The following is a 16,509-nucleotide window of genomic DNA, read 5'->3' on the forward strand; positions in this document are numbered from 1 at the left end:
GGTAAAAACCAGAAATTATTCATGTTGAAACTGCTCTCTTCAGTTCTTAAATGCCCAGTCTAATGGCCTCTTCTCAGTCCACATACTTCTTGACCTCCTTGCAGCCTTTAACACTATCAGCTTCTTCTCTTTGATATTTTTCTTTCTCTAGGTTGTTATGACATTGCTTGCTGTCTCCAGGTTCTCCTCCTGTCTGATTACTCCTTTTTTTTTCCTTTGATGGATCTTTATTCAGTTCAAGCCCATGATCTGTGGGTGCTGCTCCAAGATTTGTCCTGACCAAAGAATCTAGACTGAGCCTTCTTTTCTCCCTCTATAGTATTTCACTTGGGGATCCCATCAGCTCCTATGATTTTAATTATCACCTCTCTGAAGATGATTCTCAGATCTAATTATCCAGGCCAAACCTTTCTCCTGACTTCCAGCCTCCTGTTTCTCCAACTGACTATATGGACATCTCGAACTGGATATCCCATAGATATCCTAAACATGACATGTCCAAAACTGAATCCATTATCTTCTCTCCTCCCTCAAATCCTTCCCCTTTCCAAACTTCCCTATTACTCTTGAGGTCACCATTATCCTCCCAGTCACCCAGGCTTGCAAAGTAGGAGTTATCCTCAACTTCTCCATCTCTTACCTCTCTTGTCTAATATATTACCAAATCCTGTGAATTCTCCCTTCAAAACATCGCTTGCATATGTCTCTTTCTCTCCTCTGCTGCCACCAGCCTGAGGGGCAGGCCCTCGTTACCTTACACCTAGACTATTGCAATAGCCTGTTAGTGGGTCTCCCTGCCACAGTTCTCTCCCCACTCTATTCCATTCACCACTCAGCTCAAAGAAGATCAAATTGATCTTCCTAAAGTGCAGGGGTGACCATGCTAAAACTCTTCCCTTCCCCATTCAGTAAACTCCAGTCACTCTTTATTACCTCTAGGATCAAATGTAAAATCCTCTGCTTGGCTTTTAAATCTTTCATAACCTGGATCCTTCCTACTTTTCCAGTCTTCTTACATGTTATTATACCAAATCCCCACAAACTATGCAATCTAGTGACACTGATCTCTGTGCTGTTCCTCCAACAAAATACTCTATCTCTTGACCCTGTGCATTTTCATTGACTCTCTCTCCCTCATGCCTAGAATTCTCTCCTTCCTCATAACCACTTTCTGGCTTCCTTCAAATCTCACCTTCTGCAAAAAGTCTTTTCTGATTCCTTTTCATTCTGGGGTCTTCCCTCTGTTAATTAGTTCTAATTTATCTTTGTATTACTTGCTTGTACATAATAGTTTGCATGTTGTCTCCCTCATTAGACTGTAAGCTCTGAGAGCAAGGGACTGTTTTCCTGGAAAACAAAGTTTACCTCAGTGTCTGGCACAGAGTAGGCACTTAGTAAATTGGCAGTTGACTTGACTTGACTGAATTCTGGAGGAACTGTATACTAATACAGTGTTAATGGAATAAGATATACAAATACAGTGTTCACTAAAGTATGAATTGATCTAGCCATTCTGGAGAATAATTTGAAATTTTGCTAAGAGAGTGATTAATTGAAGTTGAGGGGATGCCCATCCATTGGGGAATGGCTAAACAAGTTATGGTCTATGATTGTGATGGAATAGTACTGTGCTGTAAGAAAGGATGAGCTCAATGCTCTTAGAAAAACATGGAAAAGACTTGCATGAAATAATGAAGAGAAAACTGAGAAGAACCAAGAGAATATATACAGAACTGTGAACAACTAAGTTCTATTTTGAGTAATGAAAATACTCAAATCAACTACAAAAGACCCATGAAGGAAAATGCTATCCACCTCTAGAGAAAGAACTGATAAGCAGAAGTATGGATAGTATGGCTGTACCTATACATATACAAATATATATATATATATATATATATATATATATATTTGTGTCTAATGGTGGCCTTCTCTAGTGTGGGGTGGGGAGGAGGGGGAAAAAAGTAAGAAGTGCAAAGCAGAAAACTAAAGAAAACTCAGAAGGAAGCACAGAAAGGCAGGGTAGCCTTGAAAACAATGTAGTATTTATTATATAGCTTTTCAAGAGAAGCAAACAGTGTGAAATGGAGATTCATGGTTTCATACCGAATCCTCTTTTTGTATTGTGCTGTGTACATGGAAATATTTTCTTTGTCTTTTTGTATTTAAGTTCAAAAATTCATACCTTTTGACCCACTGCTAGGTATCACAGGAGGTCAAGGACAGAAAGGTCTCATATACACCCAGAGATTCACACCACAATTTCAGTGGTAGCAAAACACTTAAAACAAAGTTGGTGTCCATAGATGGGGGAATAGTATAATGAAATATTACTGTGCTGTAAGAAATAATGACTACGAAGAATTCAGAAAAATATTGGAGAACATGAATTCATGCAGAGATGTAAGCAGGAAAAAGTATAAAAAACAACCAACTGAATGCCATATAATTATAATGGCCAAGCTTGACACGGAAAAAAGTTGAGAAAATTCTTCTTCCCTTCCTTGCAGAGATGGGAAGTGGGGATTCTTGCATATAATGTCATATATGGTTAAGGTGCTGGTTGGTTTTGCTCAGATGCTTTTACCCCCTTTCTTTTTTATTCTTTGTTAGAAGGTTCAAAATGGAGGAGAAGTGGGAGGGATATTATGTATTTAGGTTGCCTATCTCTTTGGGGCTTATTGTAATAGATGGTAAGAGATTAGTCTAAAGTTACTTTCTGTAAAACTTTTTTTTCCATTTTGCCAACAGTTCTTGTTGAATATTGTTTGATCATCTTTGGTTTACATATTTTCAGCTCCTTTCCAAAACCCTGTAGCTATTTTTTAAATGTAAATATGTTTTTTTCTACAAAACTGTACAAAATTATACAAAAATATTTCTTCTGTTTGGAGTTATTCAGCTATTTTTGCTAAATTTTCAGTTAGGCATTGCTATGCGTGGGGATGGATATATTCAGATCCACAAAGGTTAGGTCTGTTGCATGAATGAACTTTATAACATGAAAATATTTTTGAATTGGCATTGACATTTTAAAATATCATTATAATACAGCAAAATGTATTTCTTTCATTCAGTCTCCTAGTCAACTGGGAGTCTGCTCTCTGCTTACAACTAAAATCCCTGATTCTAGGTCTGGTATCTTTTGTTTTTGTTTGGGTATAACCTTTCTGTGCCAGATACCCATTTCTAAGAAAGCACTGGCACACACCCCTTAGGTTTGTGGGAATCAATTCAAGAATCCACGGTCCAAAATAAATAAGTTGGATTTGATCTGAACAGCAAGCCCAGCTTTTTCCCACTGCCTACTGCTCCAAAGCCGGCACTGAACCAAGGCAGATGCTGACACAGCAACATAGTGTATACTTGCCTCAAAAAAGAGAGTTGCATTCGAGGGAATTTTAGGGACGCTGCCAGCAGAGCCATATGCATATTCTGGTTTACACAGTAAGTGGCAGATCTCTCCCTTCTTCATCGTGGCAACTCCAATGTCCCATGCTTTGATAACCTGGCCTAAGAAAAAAGAAAAGGCTATTGAAAGCTGTGTTCTTTTACGTTCTTGGAAAGCTAAATACACACTAACACTCTCACGGCAAGAATGCAATAGTAAGACTATGGTATTCACCGTCAGTGAAAATTACTTATAGTAGGGGTCAGTGTGAAGAGGACAGAACATGGCTATAAGGATTTCTGTAAACTACCCACAAAATGAAAAGAGCAGATACATTCTTGGATGAAGAAAGATAAAAGTAGATACTCAAATTCCCCAAAACTATTGCTAGCTGCCTTGGGGCATCTAACTCAGTCTCAAGTAAATTTATAAAATTCAACCTGCTAACGAGATCACTGCTCATCAGTGGCAAACAATATGTGGCAGTAGGAATGCAGTTTTGTTGCATTCAGTTCTAGACCAGTTCAGACCATTTTTCAACCACTGGGAAAGAACTGAAGCTATGGTTTCATAATTATGGCTTTTTTATTGTTTATTTTATGTGGCCTGGTATTTCACCAGTACAGGGAGCTCCCAAAGAGGAATTTTCTATCGATACAAATCAACTTCTTCTATATAACTTAAACTTTTAGTTTGCTGGGGCTCTAAGAGGTCAAGAGATCTGATGATTTATCAGAAGTGGGACTCAAACCTTTTTTCATGACTCTGAATTAGGTCTGCTTTATCCAATGTGATGCTGTGTCATAGCTACAGCTATTTCATATAAAACCCTATGTTGTTTCTTCAGATGAATACAATTTATTTATAAAATATAAGATTTCTCTTTTCTAAGCTGTCTTTCTTTCACATTATACCTTGTGACTCAATGAGTAGGGACCAGGCTTTATTTTTCTTTGTATGCACTACAGTGTCTTATACCCAAATAATTATTTATTGAATTCAGTAAGCATATCTTTTCATTTACTCAATTTAGCAATTAGCACCCATAGTGTCCAACAAAATATTATAGTGTGAAAGGAGGAGGTTAAGAGTTAGGAGGAACAGAAAGATATAAAAGAAATCTGCAACTAGAGAATATAACAAAGTTAGAGCCATAAAGTACAAATTCATTTAAGTTCTGTGCAATACAAAGCTGAAGAGTAATCAATGTGGGGTAAGTAAACTATGAAAATAACTTCTTGTTGAAGTGAGAAGTTTAAAAAAATCTAAAAAAGGTTTTTTGGGATATATTTTGTTGTGACACAACAGAAACTTTCCATTGCCCAGACAACACCCCCACCAAACATATTATCCCAAGAACAATTATCTAAGCCTAATATTAATCAATCAACAAGCATTTATTAAGTGTCTAATATATGGCAGGCATTGGGACACAAAGACAAAAATGAAACAGTCCCTGTTCAAAAGGAACTCACATTCTATTAAGAGAAACAACACATATATCTAAGTGTGTGCAAAGTATATACAATATTACTTGCAGAATTTCATATATAATGATATAACTAACAGTGCAACTGATTTAATTTTCTACTTTCAGAACTTACTGCTTGTTTTAAAAAAAAGATTTGTGCCTCAACTTTGATAGTATCTGTAGTATCCACTGGATTTGTCTTAAGTTTTGTTGACTTTTTTTAGTGTTGTTTGGAAGGAATGTTTTAAAGGAAAGCAAAAGACATGGATTGACAGAGAGGGAGCTGAACAATATTCCAAGTAGGTTAGAACACCATGAGCAAAGACAAATCATTAGGGATGAACAAAACAGTTATGGGTATTACGAAGGCAACCAATTATCAATTCATATAGGACCCAAAGAAAGTCCCTCACTGTCTCATTATAGGTAGAGGGAATGTCTGATTTTTGAAGTCTATAGCCAATAGCCAATATAGCGTAAGCTCTGGTAGGTTCAATTATGCTAAAAAGATTTTAAGTATGGTTCTGAAAAAGGACTGAGTCTGTTTTCAAAAAATCAGTCTCGCTAAGTACAAAAAGGCTTGTCACCGGCTGGCAACAAGGTAATGAATTCTTTGATAATGGCAACAAATGAAATAAAGAAAAATTACAAAATAGCCCTCAGTTGTATGCAGCCCACTTTCACTTTAAAAACAAACATTTAAAAAAATAAAAAACATAACAAAAACCAAACATTTTTGATGCCTTTTGTTTTTATATTAAAGTCATCTAAAACTTCTCTCTAACAATAAACCTTTTCTTGTGACAAGGAAAAACTATTGATAAAGTGACCAGATCTGATGATGTATAATACTTTTTCTATTCTGGTAGTCATCTACCTCTCTATCAAGAGAAGGGATAATATTTCTTCATTTGTTGTCCAGGACTTTCACGTTTTTCACTTACTAAAAGTTCAACTTCATTTATGTTATTTTAATCAGTATATTCTCTGCTGGGTCATGTAACCAACAAGATGGCAGATTAGACACCTTCTCCACTACTAACAACTTCTCAAACCTCTCCAAAATAGGAATTTTATATGAGAGCTAAAACATTGTCAGCTGTCTCCATGGTCTAAAACATCAAGAACTCTCAGGAATTAAAAACTCATGAATTAACAGCAGAAAAGTATAATATCTAGGAGCAGGTAGGTGGTGCAGTGAGTAGAGCACCGGCCCTGGAGTTAGGAGGACCTGAGTTCAAATATGACCTCAGACACTTGACACACTTACTAGTTGTGTGACCTTGGGCAAGTCACTTAACCCCAATTGCTCTGCCTTCCCCCTGCAAAAAAAGGAAAGCCTAATATCTAATCCCTGACACATTCACTCAGCTTTCTCTCCAACCAGCTATGATGCTTTGGCAGGGCTACACAAGCCCTGTTTCATTTTTATCTTCGTATCCCAATGCCTACCATAGTGCCTCTTCATCCCTTTTCCCCTGTGCCACAGAAAACCAAAAGGCAGAAGCTTGTTCTGGCTAGGTCTGCAGCTTGGCAGCATTCTGTGTTGCAACAGAACTCTGAGGAAGAAGAAACTGGGGCAGAACATGAGCTTGTATAGCTATATGAAGTTCCACTAAACCTGAGGTAAAGCCCAGCATGTAGCTGGGACAAGTTCAGTTATCCCCCAAGAAATTATTTAGGACTCAGACAAAGCCTGGTGAAACATGAATTCCCCAGTGTGGGAGGAAGATCATACAGCTTTGATATACAGTCAGGGGTAACTACCATAAAAGGAGAAAGAGTCAGAAAGTGAGCAATAGGAGAAAATCAGAAGAAGAAAAAACATAAATTACCAAGGGCCTCAGGAGGAATAAAATTCAATTAAAAACCTTGAGCATAAGCAACAGAGAAGCTATTAATAATAGAAGGCAATATGGCCTCCAAATTAGCTAAATGAGTCTAGATTTCTTTGAATAAATGTTGCAAGACAAAGGAAAATCAATCAGCACCCAATGAGTCAGAGGATTCTGTGGATTCCCACAGAAGAAATCATTAAACCACAGCAGGATGTTTCAGAATGCTTTAAAAAAGAAATAAGAATTGTGAAAGAGAATTTATGGCATGCTTAGCAGAAATAATCAGCAGAACAGAAAAACTTGAATCCATGGTAACAAATCTCACTAAAGGAAACAACAGATTGGGAACATAAATCGTTTATTTGTTGTTGTCCTTTGTACTCAAAGAGAACCCAAATGACATCACAATATCAGGGTAAATATACAGTGTGCCCAGCTGTGGCTGATCAGACCAATATGAGCTTCAAAGGCTCTACCACAGGTTAGCCACAAATAGTCCCTGTGAACATTTGGAGTGGAGATGTTTCCAAGTTTACACACCTCATATTTCTTTTGAACTACTGCAATTCTGTTTTGCTCAGAGAGCACATTGCCTTCTTTGATGTGGGCATGCCATGCTCAACTGTCCTATGTCAGTGTCTCCCATGTCTCACAATCAACCCCAAAGTTCTTTAGGAAGACCTTGAGAGTGTCTTTGTATCTCTCTCTCTTTTTTTAATGTATCTCTTCTTCTGGTCTCACGTGATCTCTTTGTAAAAGTCTTTGAGGCAAATGTATGTTTGGCATCTGAACAATGTGATCAGCCCATTAGAGTTGCACTCCCCGCGACTGCTTGGCAGTTCAGGTTGAGAATGGGCCTTAGTGTCTGGTATCATATCTTGCCAGATGATCTTCAGAATCTTCTTAAGAAAATTCAACTGGAAGTGGTTCAATTTTCTGGTATGGTATTGGTAGACTGTTCAGGTTTCATAGGCATGCAACAATGAGGTCAAAAGAGGTGTTAGACTGCCTACCAAACTGAAGGTCTACAGAGCTGTTGTGCTGACAAACATAAGAAAGATGGGAAAGATCTGCAAACTTATAACAAACTCTCTCCACCACCAAAGAATCTGAGTCACCATACTTTGATTCTAACATAATCCCTGATGAGCTTACAGAGAAGGTAGAAAGGACAACTGGTAGTAAAAGCAGCTAGATTAAATTATGTGCACCTAAAGGTGATCTTTGCTGTAAGTGACACACTTGCAATGGCACCAAGGTAACAGTTCACTAGGGTACCTGAAGGAAGGAAAGATACCAAGGAGGTAGAGGGGTGTGTGTGTGTGTGTGTGTGTGTGTGTGTGTGTGTGTGTGTAAAATCTTGTACCATTTTAATACCAAAAAAGGCAACCAAGAGATTTAACAACCTACATGCCTACATGCTGACTTTCTTATACAAATATAAGAATAATATATAGGTGAGAGGCTGCATTGTATAGTGGATAAAAAGTCAACTTTAAGAGTCAGCAAGACCTAGGGTCACATCCTGCCTCTGACAAATATGGATTGTGTGACTCTGAGCAAATCACTTAACTTCTCAGTGTTCCAGGCACATAATTCTTACCCCAGAATGTATTTACCATTAAGAATACCAAGAAAGACCTGATCAAAGCATTAGAAATCAAGGAAGAAGGCCAAGTTCCATTCATACCTCCTCAATTATTATCACGCGGACTTTGGCATTGCCAGGGCACTTTTTCCTTCCTGGACCTTCTTCCACCTTTTAGCTCCCTTTTATATGTTGTCTTCCTTCATTGTAAGCTTCTTGAGAGTAGGTATTCTTATTTGCTTGTATTTTTATCTCCAGCAGTTAGCACACTGCCTGGAACATGGTACATCACTTGCTTACTCACACTATCTATCTATCTATCTATCTATCTATCTATCTATTTATTTATCTATCTATCCATCCATCCATCCATCTCTCTCTCTTCCATGATAAAATACCACAAGTTGGAGGAAAAGAAGTGGTTGAAGAAGAATGAGAACATTTAATATGAGTAAATATAATCATCATAAATCATTTCTATTTGGCTTTTGGAATGTGTTTTTTAGTTTATATTTAAATATGGATCTGATATTCTTGGAATTTACTTCAAAATAAATAGATGGAACTATACTATGAAGTCTTGATTCAGGAGAACTGGGAAATGGTCCAGTTTCCTGTTCTATCTTCTTTGAAATTCCTCCCTACAACCCACTTGATGCTGGCATCAGACCATAATCTTTCAGATTTGAGTTTCAAGTTTTCCCTAGAGGAAGGGAGGTTAAGTGTTTTGGTTTCTGTAGCCAGAATGGACTTTGTTTTCTTTGAATGACTCAGCTTGCCTCGTTGAGCTTCCCTGGACGCTGGGGCTTGCTCTTCCGGGGCAGGACCAGAGCTTCCTGTGTGATGAGTCGTGGGGCTGGCTGAGGGGAAGTGTGTTAACATGGTCTACGCTAGGGGGAAGGGCCAAGTCAAGAACCAATCGGCCCTGGTCGTTCAGGCGGCGCTTGATGATGTCAAAAACTCTATAAGAGGGGAGAGGACAGCTTGAAGATCCTCCTTTCCTTTTCCGGTTGGAGCCAGAGACACCTACAGCCGAAGCTGAGCTGCCGGTAGCAGGCTGACTAGAGGCTAGTGGGTAATCTTCTTACCGTAGAGGGGAAGCATGTATACAATTTTGCCTTATACCATCTCGCTTCTCTGTGGCCTTCTGGTTACCCTTGTAAGGTGGACTTATTGGGCCTGGAAGCTTTTGATGAAAATATCAAAATGGGGACGCTGGTTTGTGGGCTTGTTATTGTGGAGTGTAAATACATGCTTTAGTTCTCCTGCCTTCTGCCTAGAGAATTCCTTATATCCTGCGGTTCCGGACCTTTTAGGCACATATGAGATTCTCTTTGAAATCATAAATTCTGCCTTCCTAATATAGTTTCAAAGTGTTTCTCTGCCTACAAAGTAAAAACTGGGAGTATGGGTATACATACGCGCGCGCACACACACACACACACACACACACATATGGATATAGTATAAGCCTATAACTAACTGAGTTCTTTGCTGACTGAGTTATGTTGAAGATCATATCATTTCTCTCAAGACTTTCTTTGGTAAACGCTGATGATGGTAAAGGAGATGATGGATGTGGAACATTACACACAATGTCATATAGATTAGTTCTGCTAAACTGTTTTTCCCCTTCTTTCTTTTATTCTTGGTTCTTAGGGACAGCTCTTTCAGGAAGGGAGTGGGAGGAGCTATATTTGGAAATGGAAATGATGCACAAGTGAAAGTTATCAGTATGAAATGAAAAGATTTTTTTTCTCCAAAACTTCAATACTTCAAGGATCTGAGCTTTTGCCACTGTGAGTATGCCTTTTATTGACACATAACACAACCACTCTGTGAATTGTGGCATGATATTTGAGCGTTGCTGGGGTGAAAAATTCATCACCATTGTGGCCAACCTCATAATGAACCTTGCCAAGTTTAATTAGCCTGGTCCTCAGAGAACAAATAAATATTTTGTTTCTTGGCTACACTTGAAGCTGCTTTAGTTTGGTAGCACCTGACAAAGCTTATGCTTCATGGCATTGAGAGTGAAAACTAAACAGTCACCTCAACAACTGAGACATCAAAGTAGGACCTTTATAGAAGAAAAAAAAATAGGGTTTACAAGCAGGTATAATTCCTGTCCCCTGAAACTAACACCATGCTGACTTTCTGCTGAAAAGAAGCAGAGTTGTTCTTAACAAATATCAATAAATGTGAAAGCAAGATTTGCGGCAGTGAAAGGACAATAGTTGAAGACGCTTGAAGATAATCAAGATCAGACTGCTTTCTGCTTATATATTCAGCAAAACATTCCATTTTACTAATTTACCAAGTATCTGAATGCCTACTGTGTACTGAATAATGATCAGCTACCTGGTAGAGGGGATACAATGCTAGGCCTGTGTTGCAACAATTCAGCTAGTAGCTGCTGTGGGGGTGAAAGACCAACACAAGCCCAACAACAAGAATGCTGCCAGCATAGGTTCTTTTGATCTGCTTTACTAAGGGAAGTAACGTTAGGGGGTTAACAATCTTATTTCAATCTAACATACAAATATCATTCATTTAGTTCAGGGGGAAAAGCCAGCACCCTCAACTTCAGAGCAAATACAAACAAATTACAAAGATACATTATAAACAGACCAAATACAACTCATAGTTACCAAGAAGGCATCAACATCTGGGTTCACAAGCTGGAGGGCTCTTAACTACAGCTGCCCAGAGTCTCCACATCAACACTCCTCCAAGAGTGAGAGCCCCCTGCAAATAGCTCTGTTCTCTCTTCTTATACAGTCTTTGGACATCATCAAATGTCATGTGAGCCACTGGGACTTAGGCTCATACTATTGGCTCTGGTCTTAGCAACTCCCCTTAGGGCCCTGGGGGCTTCCAACCTCTCTCAAACTAGGGAACTAGTTTGCTAACCAGCCTGGGGCTTTGCATCTAGTAGTAAAAGGGTGTGAGCCTCGGGTTTAGCACCTAGTAAGACTCAATCAAAGAGACTTAATTTATCATTCTAAAACAGTAAAAAAGTCCCACCTTAGTTAATATTATAGCCTAGAGTCAGGAAGACCTGAGTTCAAATTCAGCCTCAGACACTTACTAGCCATGTGACCCCGGGAAAATCACTTCAACCTGTCACTTCCTCATCTGTAAAATGAGCTGGAGAAGGAAATGGCATACCACTCCAGTATCTTTGCCAGGAAAATTCCAAAAGGGGTCACAAAGAGTTGGACATGACTGAAACAAATGATCAAGCAACACTACCATATGTTGTTTAGCTGATTACTTCACAAGTTTATATTTTGTATACTCATTGTATCCACCAATGTACTAGAGAGAAAAAATTGATCTTCAGTAAATACTTGCTGATTAAGGACTATGTACACACTCCACCCCTTGTTCTAGGATACATAAGCTGCTTGCTTGCTTGCTGTTTGTCCTGTTCTCAAAGAGATGTCAGGGTAGTGATGCCATGACATGCAAGTGAATTGGATTTAAGTAAGGGAGAGCTGTGCAAAGTTACCAGCCTTTACTTTCTCCTCCAGAGCCATCTGGGTCCAGGGGCCAGATATAGAGCAGGACAAGTAGAGATGGCCCAGGATGCAGCTGGGGACCTTGGCCTTTTCAAGAAAAAGTCTTTGGTAACTGAGGCTTAATAAGAAATGAGGCAAAGAATGGCCTCTTTAAAAAAAAGATCTGGGAGGGGAAGACCCTCAGAGTTTCTGGCCAAAACAGAAACAAATTGCTTTTACATTCTGAGTCAATCAGGACCCAGACAATGACCAAGTAGGGATTGGTCTAGGACCCACTGTTGGCCAAAGAGTGACAGCCAGGGTGATTTGAAGTTAAGGCTGGTCTTTGAGAAAAAAAAATAGCTTCAGAGATTAAAATTTACATTCCCTTTGTGCAGAGCACCCATAGGTAAGGGTGTGATACCTTATGTGGAAGGAAGGAAGGAAAAAAGAACAGCACGTGGTAACATCTGGTCTCTGTGTCACATTTTGGTAATTCTCACAATATTTCAAACTTTTCATTATTATTATATCTGTTATGGTGAGCTCTGATTAGTGACCTTTGATGTTACTATTATAATTGTTTTAGGGTGCCATGAACACATCCATATAAGGCAGCAAACTTAATCTATTGATTCATATTGCATCTGTTCTGACTGTTCCACCTTCAGGCCATTCTCTGCCTCTCTTTCTCTCTCCTCTGACCTCCCTCTTCCCTGAGACACAACAATATTGAAATTAGGCCAATTAATAACTCTATGATGGCCTCTAAGTGTCAAGTGAAAGGAAGAATCAACTAATGTGGCAAACTTCATTTTTGTCTTATTTTAAGAAATTGCCATAACCATGCCAACCTTCAGGGACCACTACGCTGATCAGTCAGCAATCCTCAACATGAAGGCAAGACCCCCCCACCAGCAAAAAGTCTCAGATAATGGTTAGCATTTTTTTTTAGCAACAAAGCATTTTTAAATGAAGGCACACACTTTGTTTTGTTAGACATGATACTATTGCGTATGTACTAGACTATATTTATACCATATAGCATGGTATAAATGTAAGTTTCATATGCACTGGAAAACCAAAAAGTTCATGTAACTTGCTTAACTGAGATACTGGAATTATTGCAGTGGTCTAGAATTGAACCTGCAATATCTCCAAGGTATGTCTGTGTTATAAAGTCAAACAACTTTGAAAGACTTAGAAACTGTGATTAACATAACGACCAAATGTAATTCCAAAGGACTCATGATGAAACACGCTACTCACCTTCAGATAGAGAGGTGGTAGCCTCAGAATACAAAACAAATAAAAGGGACTTTTAGGGTAGAGGTATTAGTAGTTGAGGGGCAAGGGGTAAATCATGCCAAAGGTAGGGCTTAAGTGGAAAGAAGGAAAGGAGAAAGAGAGAGAGAAAGGAAGGAAGGAAGGAAGGAAAGCAGGAAAGAAGAGCAGGAGAAGGGTTTTTGGTGTAGGAAGCCGGAAGCCAGGAATTCTAAGAGATGGAAGTGAAGAATACATTCCAGGAATAGGAGACACCTTGTCCAATGGTACAAAGAATGGAGAAGAGAGAGTGTCTTGTGTGAAGCTGGACTTACTGGCTGGATTGAAAAGTATCAGAAAGGAAATATTATATACTAATGCTATATAATGCCCCACCCCCCCAAGAAATCAAAGAAAGAAAAAAGAGATCTATATGTACAAAAATAGTAGAGTTTTTGGTTTTTTTGGTAGCCAAAAAATGGAAACTAAGAGGGTGTCCTTAAAGTGGGGAATCACCAAACAAATTGTGGTTTATAAATATAATAGAATATTATTGAATCATAAGAAATTATGAAATGGACAGTTTCAGAGGGAATGGAGAAGCCTTTTTTGAACTGACATAAAACAAAAAGAAAACTAGGAGTACAACTTATACAATCATCACAACAGTAGAGGAAACTTTGCAAGACTTTAGAACTCTGACTAAGTATATTGTTGTTATTTTAAACCTAATTTCTGCCAGATTATGTCCAGTTTTCCCAGTAGTTTTTTTTTGTCAAATACTAAGCCCTTCCCTCAATAACTGTAGTCTTTGGGTTTTACCAAAAACTATGCTGCTGTATTTGTTTCTTCTATGTGTTGCACACCTAATATGTTCTACTGATTGACACCTCTCTCTCTCTCATTAGTACCAAATCATTTTAATGATTACTTCTTTGTAGTACCATTTAAGATGTGGCATTGAAAAATCCCATTTCTTTCTACTTTTTTCCCTCTTACTATTATGCTTGATTATCTCAAGCATAATAACTTTTTGTTCCTCCATATGAATTGCTATTATTTCTTCTGTGTCTATACAATATTCCTTTACAAGTTTGATTTGAACAACACTGAATAAGTTAATTTAATTAGTATTGTTTTTATTATATTGACTCATCCTAACCACAAACAATTAATATTTCTCCAATTATTTAGGCCTATATTTCTGCAAAGAGTGTTTTATACTTTGATTCATATAAGTTCTGAGTGAATCTTACTAGACAGACTCCCAAATATTTTATAGTTTGTATAGTTATTTTGAATATAATTTCTCTTTTGAGCACTTCCTGTTGGGTTTTGTTGGCTATGTTGTATATACGAATACTGATGATTTATGTGGTGTTATCTTATGCCTTGAAACTCTGCTGCAGTTATTAATTATTTCAATTAATTTTTGGTTGATTCTTTAGGGTTCTGCAAGTACATCATATCATCTGCAAAAAGCAATAATTTTATTTCCTCTTTGCTTGCTGTTCCAATTTATTTTTTTCTTTATTGCTATACTTAGTGTTTCTAGCACTATATAAATTGTTGTGGGGATAAAATATAAATTCTTATTTTACTCTTGATCTTAGTGGAAATGCCTCTAATTTTTCTCCTTTTCATACAATATTTGCTACTGAATTTTAAAAAAATACTATTTACTATATTAAGGTCCAATTATTCCTGTGATTTCTAGAGTGAACAATAAAAATGTGTGGATGTATTAATATGAGTTTTATTATTTATGTTAAATATGGTTTATTATATTTTCTAAGTCTTATGTTGAACTAACTCATCATAACTTATATAAACTCAACATGGTCATCATCACGGCTAATCTTTTCAAAATGTTGGCACCTACAGGTTAATATTTTATTTATTTCTGTCCAAGATTCATTAGGAATATTGGCCTGCTGGCCGTCCTTCTCTGCTTTGTCTCTCCTTGGTTTAGGCATCAAGATAATATTTGTATTGTTGAAAGAGACTGGAAGGGTACCTTCTCTCCTCATTATTGAAAATAGTAGTAACAGAATTATTTTCTCTTTGAAAGCTAACAGAATTAACATAAATTTATCTGGTGCTGGAGTTTTTTTTTTTTTTTCCCCTTTGGAAGTGGATTAACAGTTTGTTCAGTTTCTTTTTTTGATACTGAGTTTACGTAGTCTATTTTTTATTTTGTAATCTAGGTACTTTATATTTTTTTATAAATATTCAACTATTTCTTCTAAGTTATCAGTTTGCTAGCATATAATTGAAAAAAATATTCTGACAATTTCCTTTATTTCTTCTTCAGTTATCATTTTTGTTATAAACAACTTAGTTTTCCTGTTCCCTTTTAAAATCAGGTTAATTAGCTGTTTAAACATTTTAGTAATTTTTTAAAAGTCTACTTTTATTTATCAATTCAATGTTTTTGCTCCCAATTTTTACTGATTCAATTTTATTTTTAAAATTATATTAGATTTTCTATTTTTAGCTTACAACACTCAGTTCCACAAGTTTTTGAGTTCCAAATTTTCTTTTACTAATTTTTTTTCTTTAATCTTCATAATTTCTATTTTGTAATTTAGTTGGGGATCCCTGATTTGTGATTGCTTGAGGTTTTTTTTTTTTAAATTGTATGCCCAATTCACTGATTTGTTCTCTGTTTTGTTGGTAAAAATGTTTAGAGATGCAACTTTTCCCCTCAACTGCTTTAGCTGCATCTCTTAAGTTTGGGTATGTTGTCTCACTATTGTCATTTTCTTTGATGGAATTTTCTAACGTTTCAATAATTTTTTCTTTGACCTATCGGTTCTTTAGAATTATGCTATTTTGTCTCCAATTACTTTTAAATTATTTTTTAAGGATAGTTTATTGAATACAATTTTTATTTCATTTGATCAGTAAATGATGTATTTACTATATATTTTTCTACATTTTTTGGTAAGGTCTTTATGTTTCAATACATCATTAATTTTTGAAATTATATAAACCTGAAAGTTTATGTAAATTCCTTTATATTCACATTCAACAATCATCAGAGATGTGTCATCTTCAATTTTTCTAAAGTTCTATTCAGGTCTTAATTTTTCTTTTTTTTTTTTATCTTTTGGTTAGATTTGTCTAGGTCTGAAAGGGGCATATTAAGACACTCCACTACTAAAGTTTTGCTATTTATTTCTCCCTCCAATTTAATTTTCCTTCAAGTATTTAAGTGCTGTTTTATTATGTGCATATATAAAATATTAATATTAATTCCTTATTTATGGATCATTTAAGCACGTAGTAATTTCTCTGCTTATCTCTTTTATCTATATTTACTGGAGACTTATCTGAATTGCTACCTTTGCTTTTCTGAGGTCAGCTGGAGCACAACAGATTTTGCTCCAGTCTTTCACTTTAACTCTGTGTGAATTTTTATGTTTCAAGTGTGATTCTTATAAAACAATATA

The 16,509-nt window shown here is 36.8% G+C and overlaps 1 protein-coding gene across 8 annotated transcripts in view; it reads right to left on the reverse strand.

The window, feature by feature from the left end:
• FKBP5 (FKBP prolyl isomerase 5) overlaps positions 1–16,509 on the reverse strand; it is a 164,430-nt gene that overhangs the window by 50,268 nt on the left and 97,653 nt on the right. For all 8 annotated transcript variants that reach the window (XM_036768672.1, XM_036768673.1, XM_036768675.1 and 5 more), the window contains exon 5: positions 3,371–3,513. In XM_036768672.1, the coding sequence (XP_036624567.1) occupies positions 3,371–3,513 (143 nt within the window). The remainder of the gene's footprint in view (positions 1–3,370; positions 3,514–16,509) is intronic.

The sequence above is a fragment of the Trichosurus vulpecula genome, chromosome 7, assembly GCF_011100635.1.
Source record: "Trichosurus vulpecula isolate mTriVul1 chromosome 7, mTriVul1.pri, whole genome shotgun sequence".
Taxonomy (NCBI): Eukaryota; Metazoa; Chordata; class Mammalia; order Diprotodontia; family Phalangeridae; genus Trichosurus; species Trichosurus vulpecula.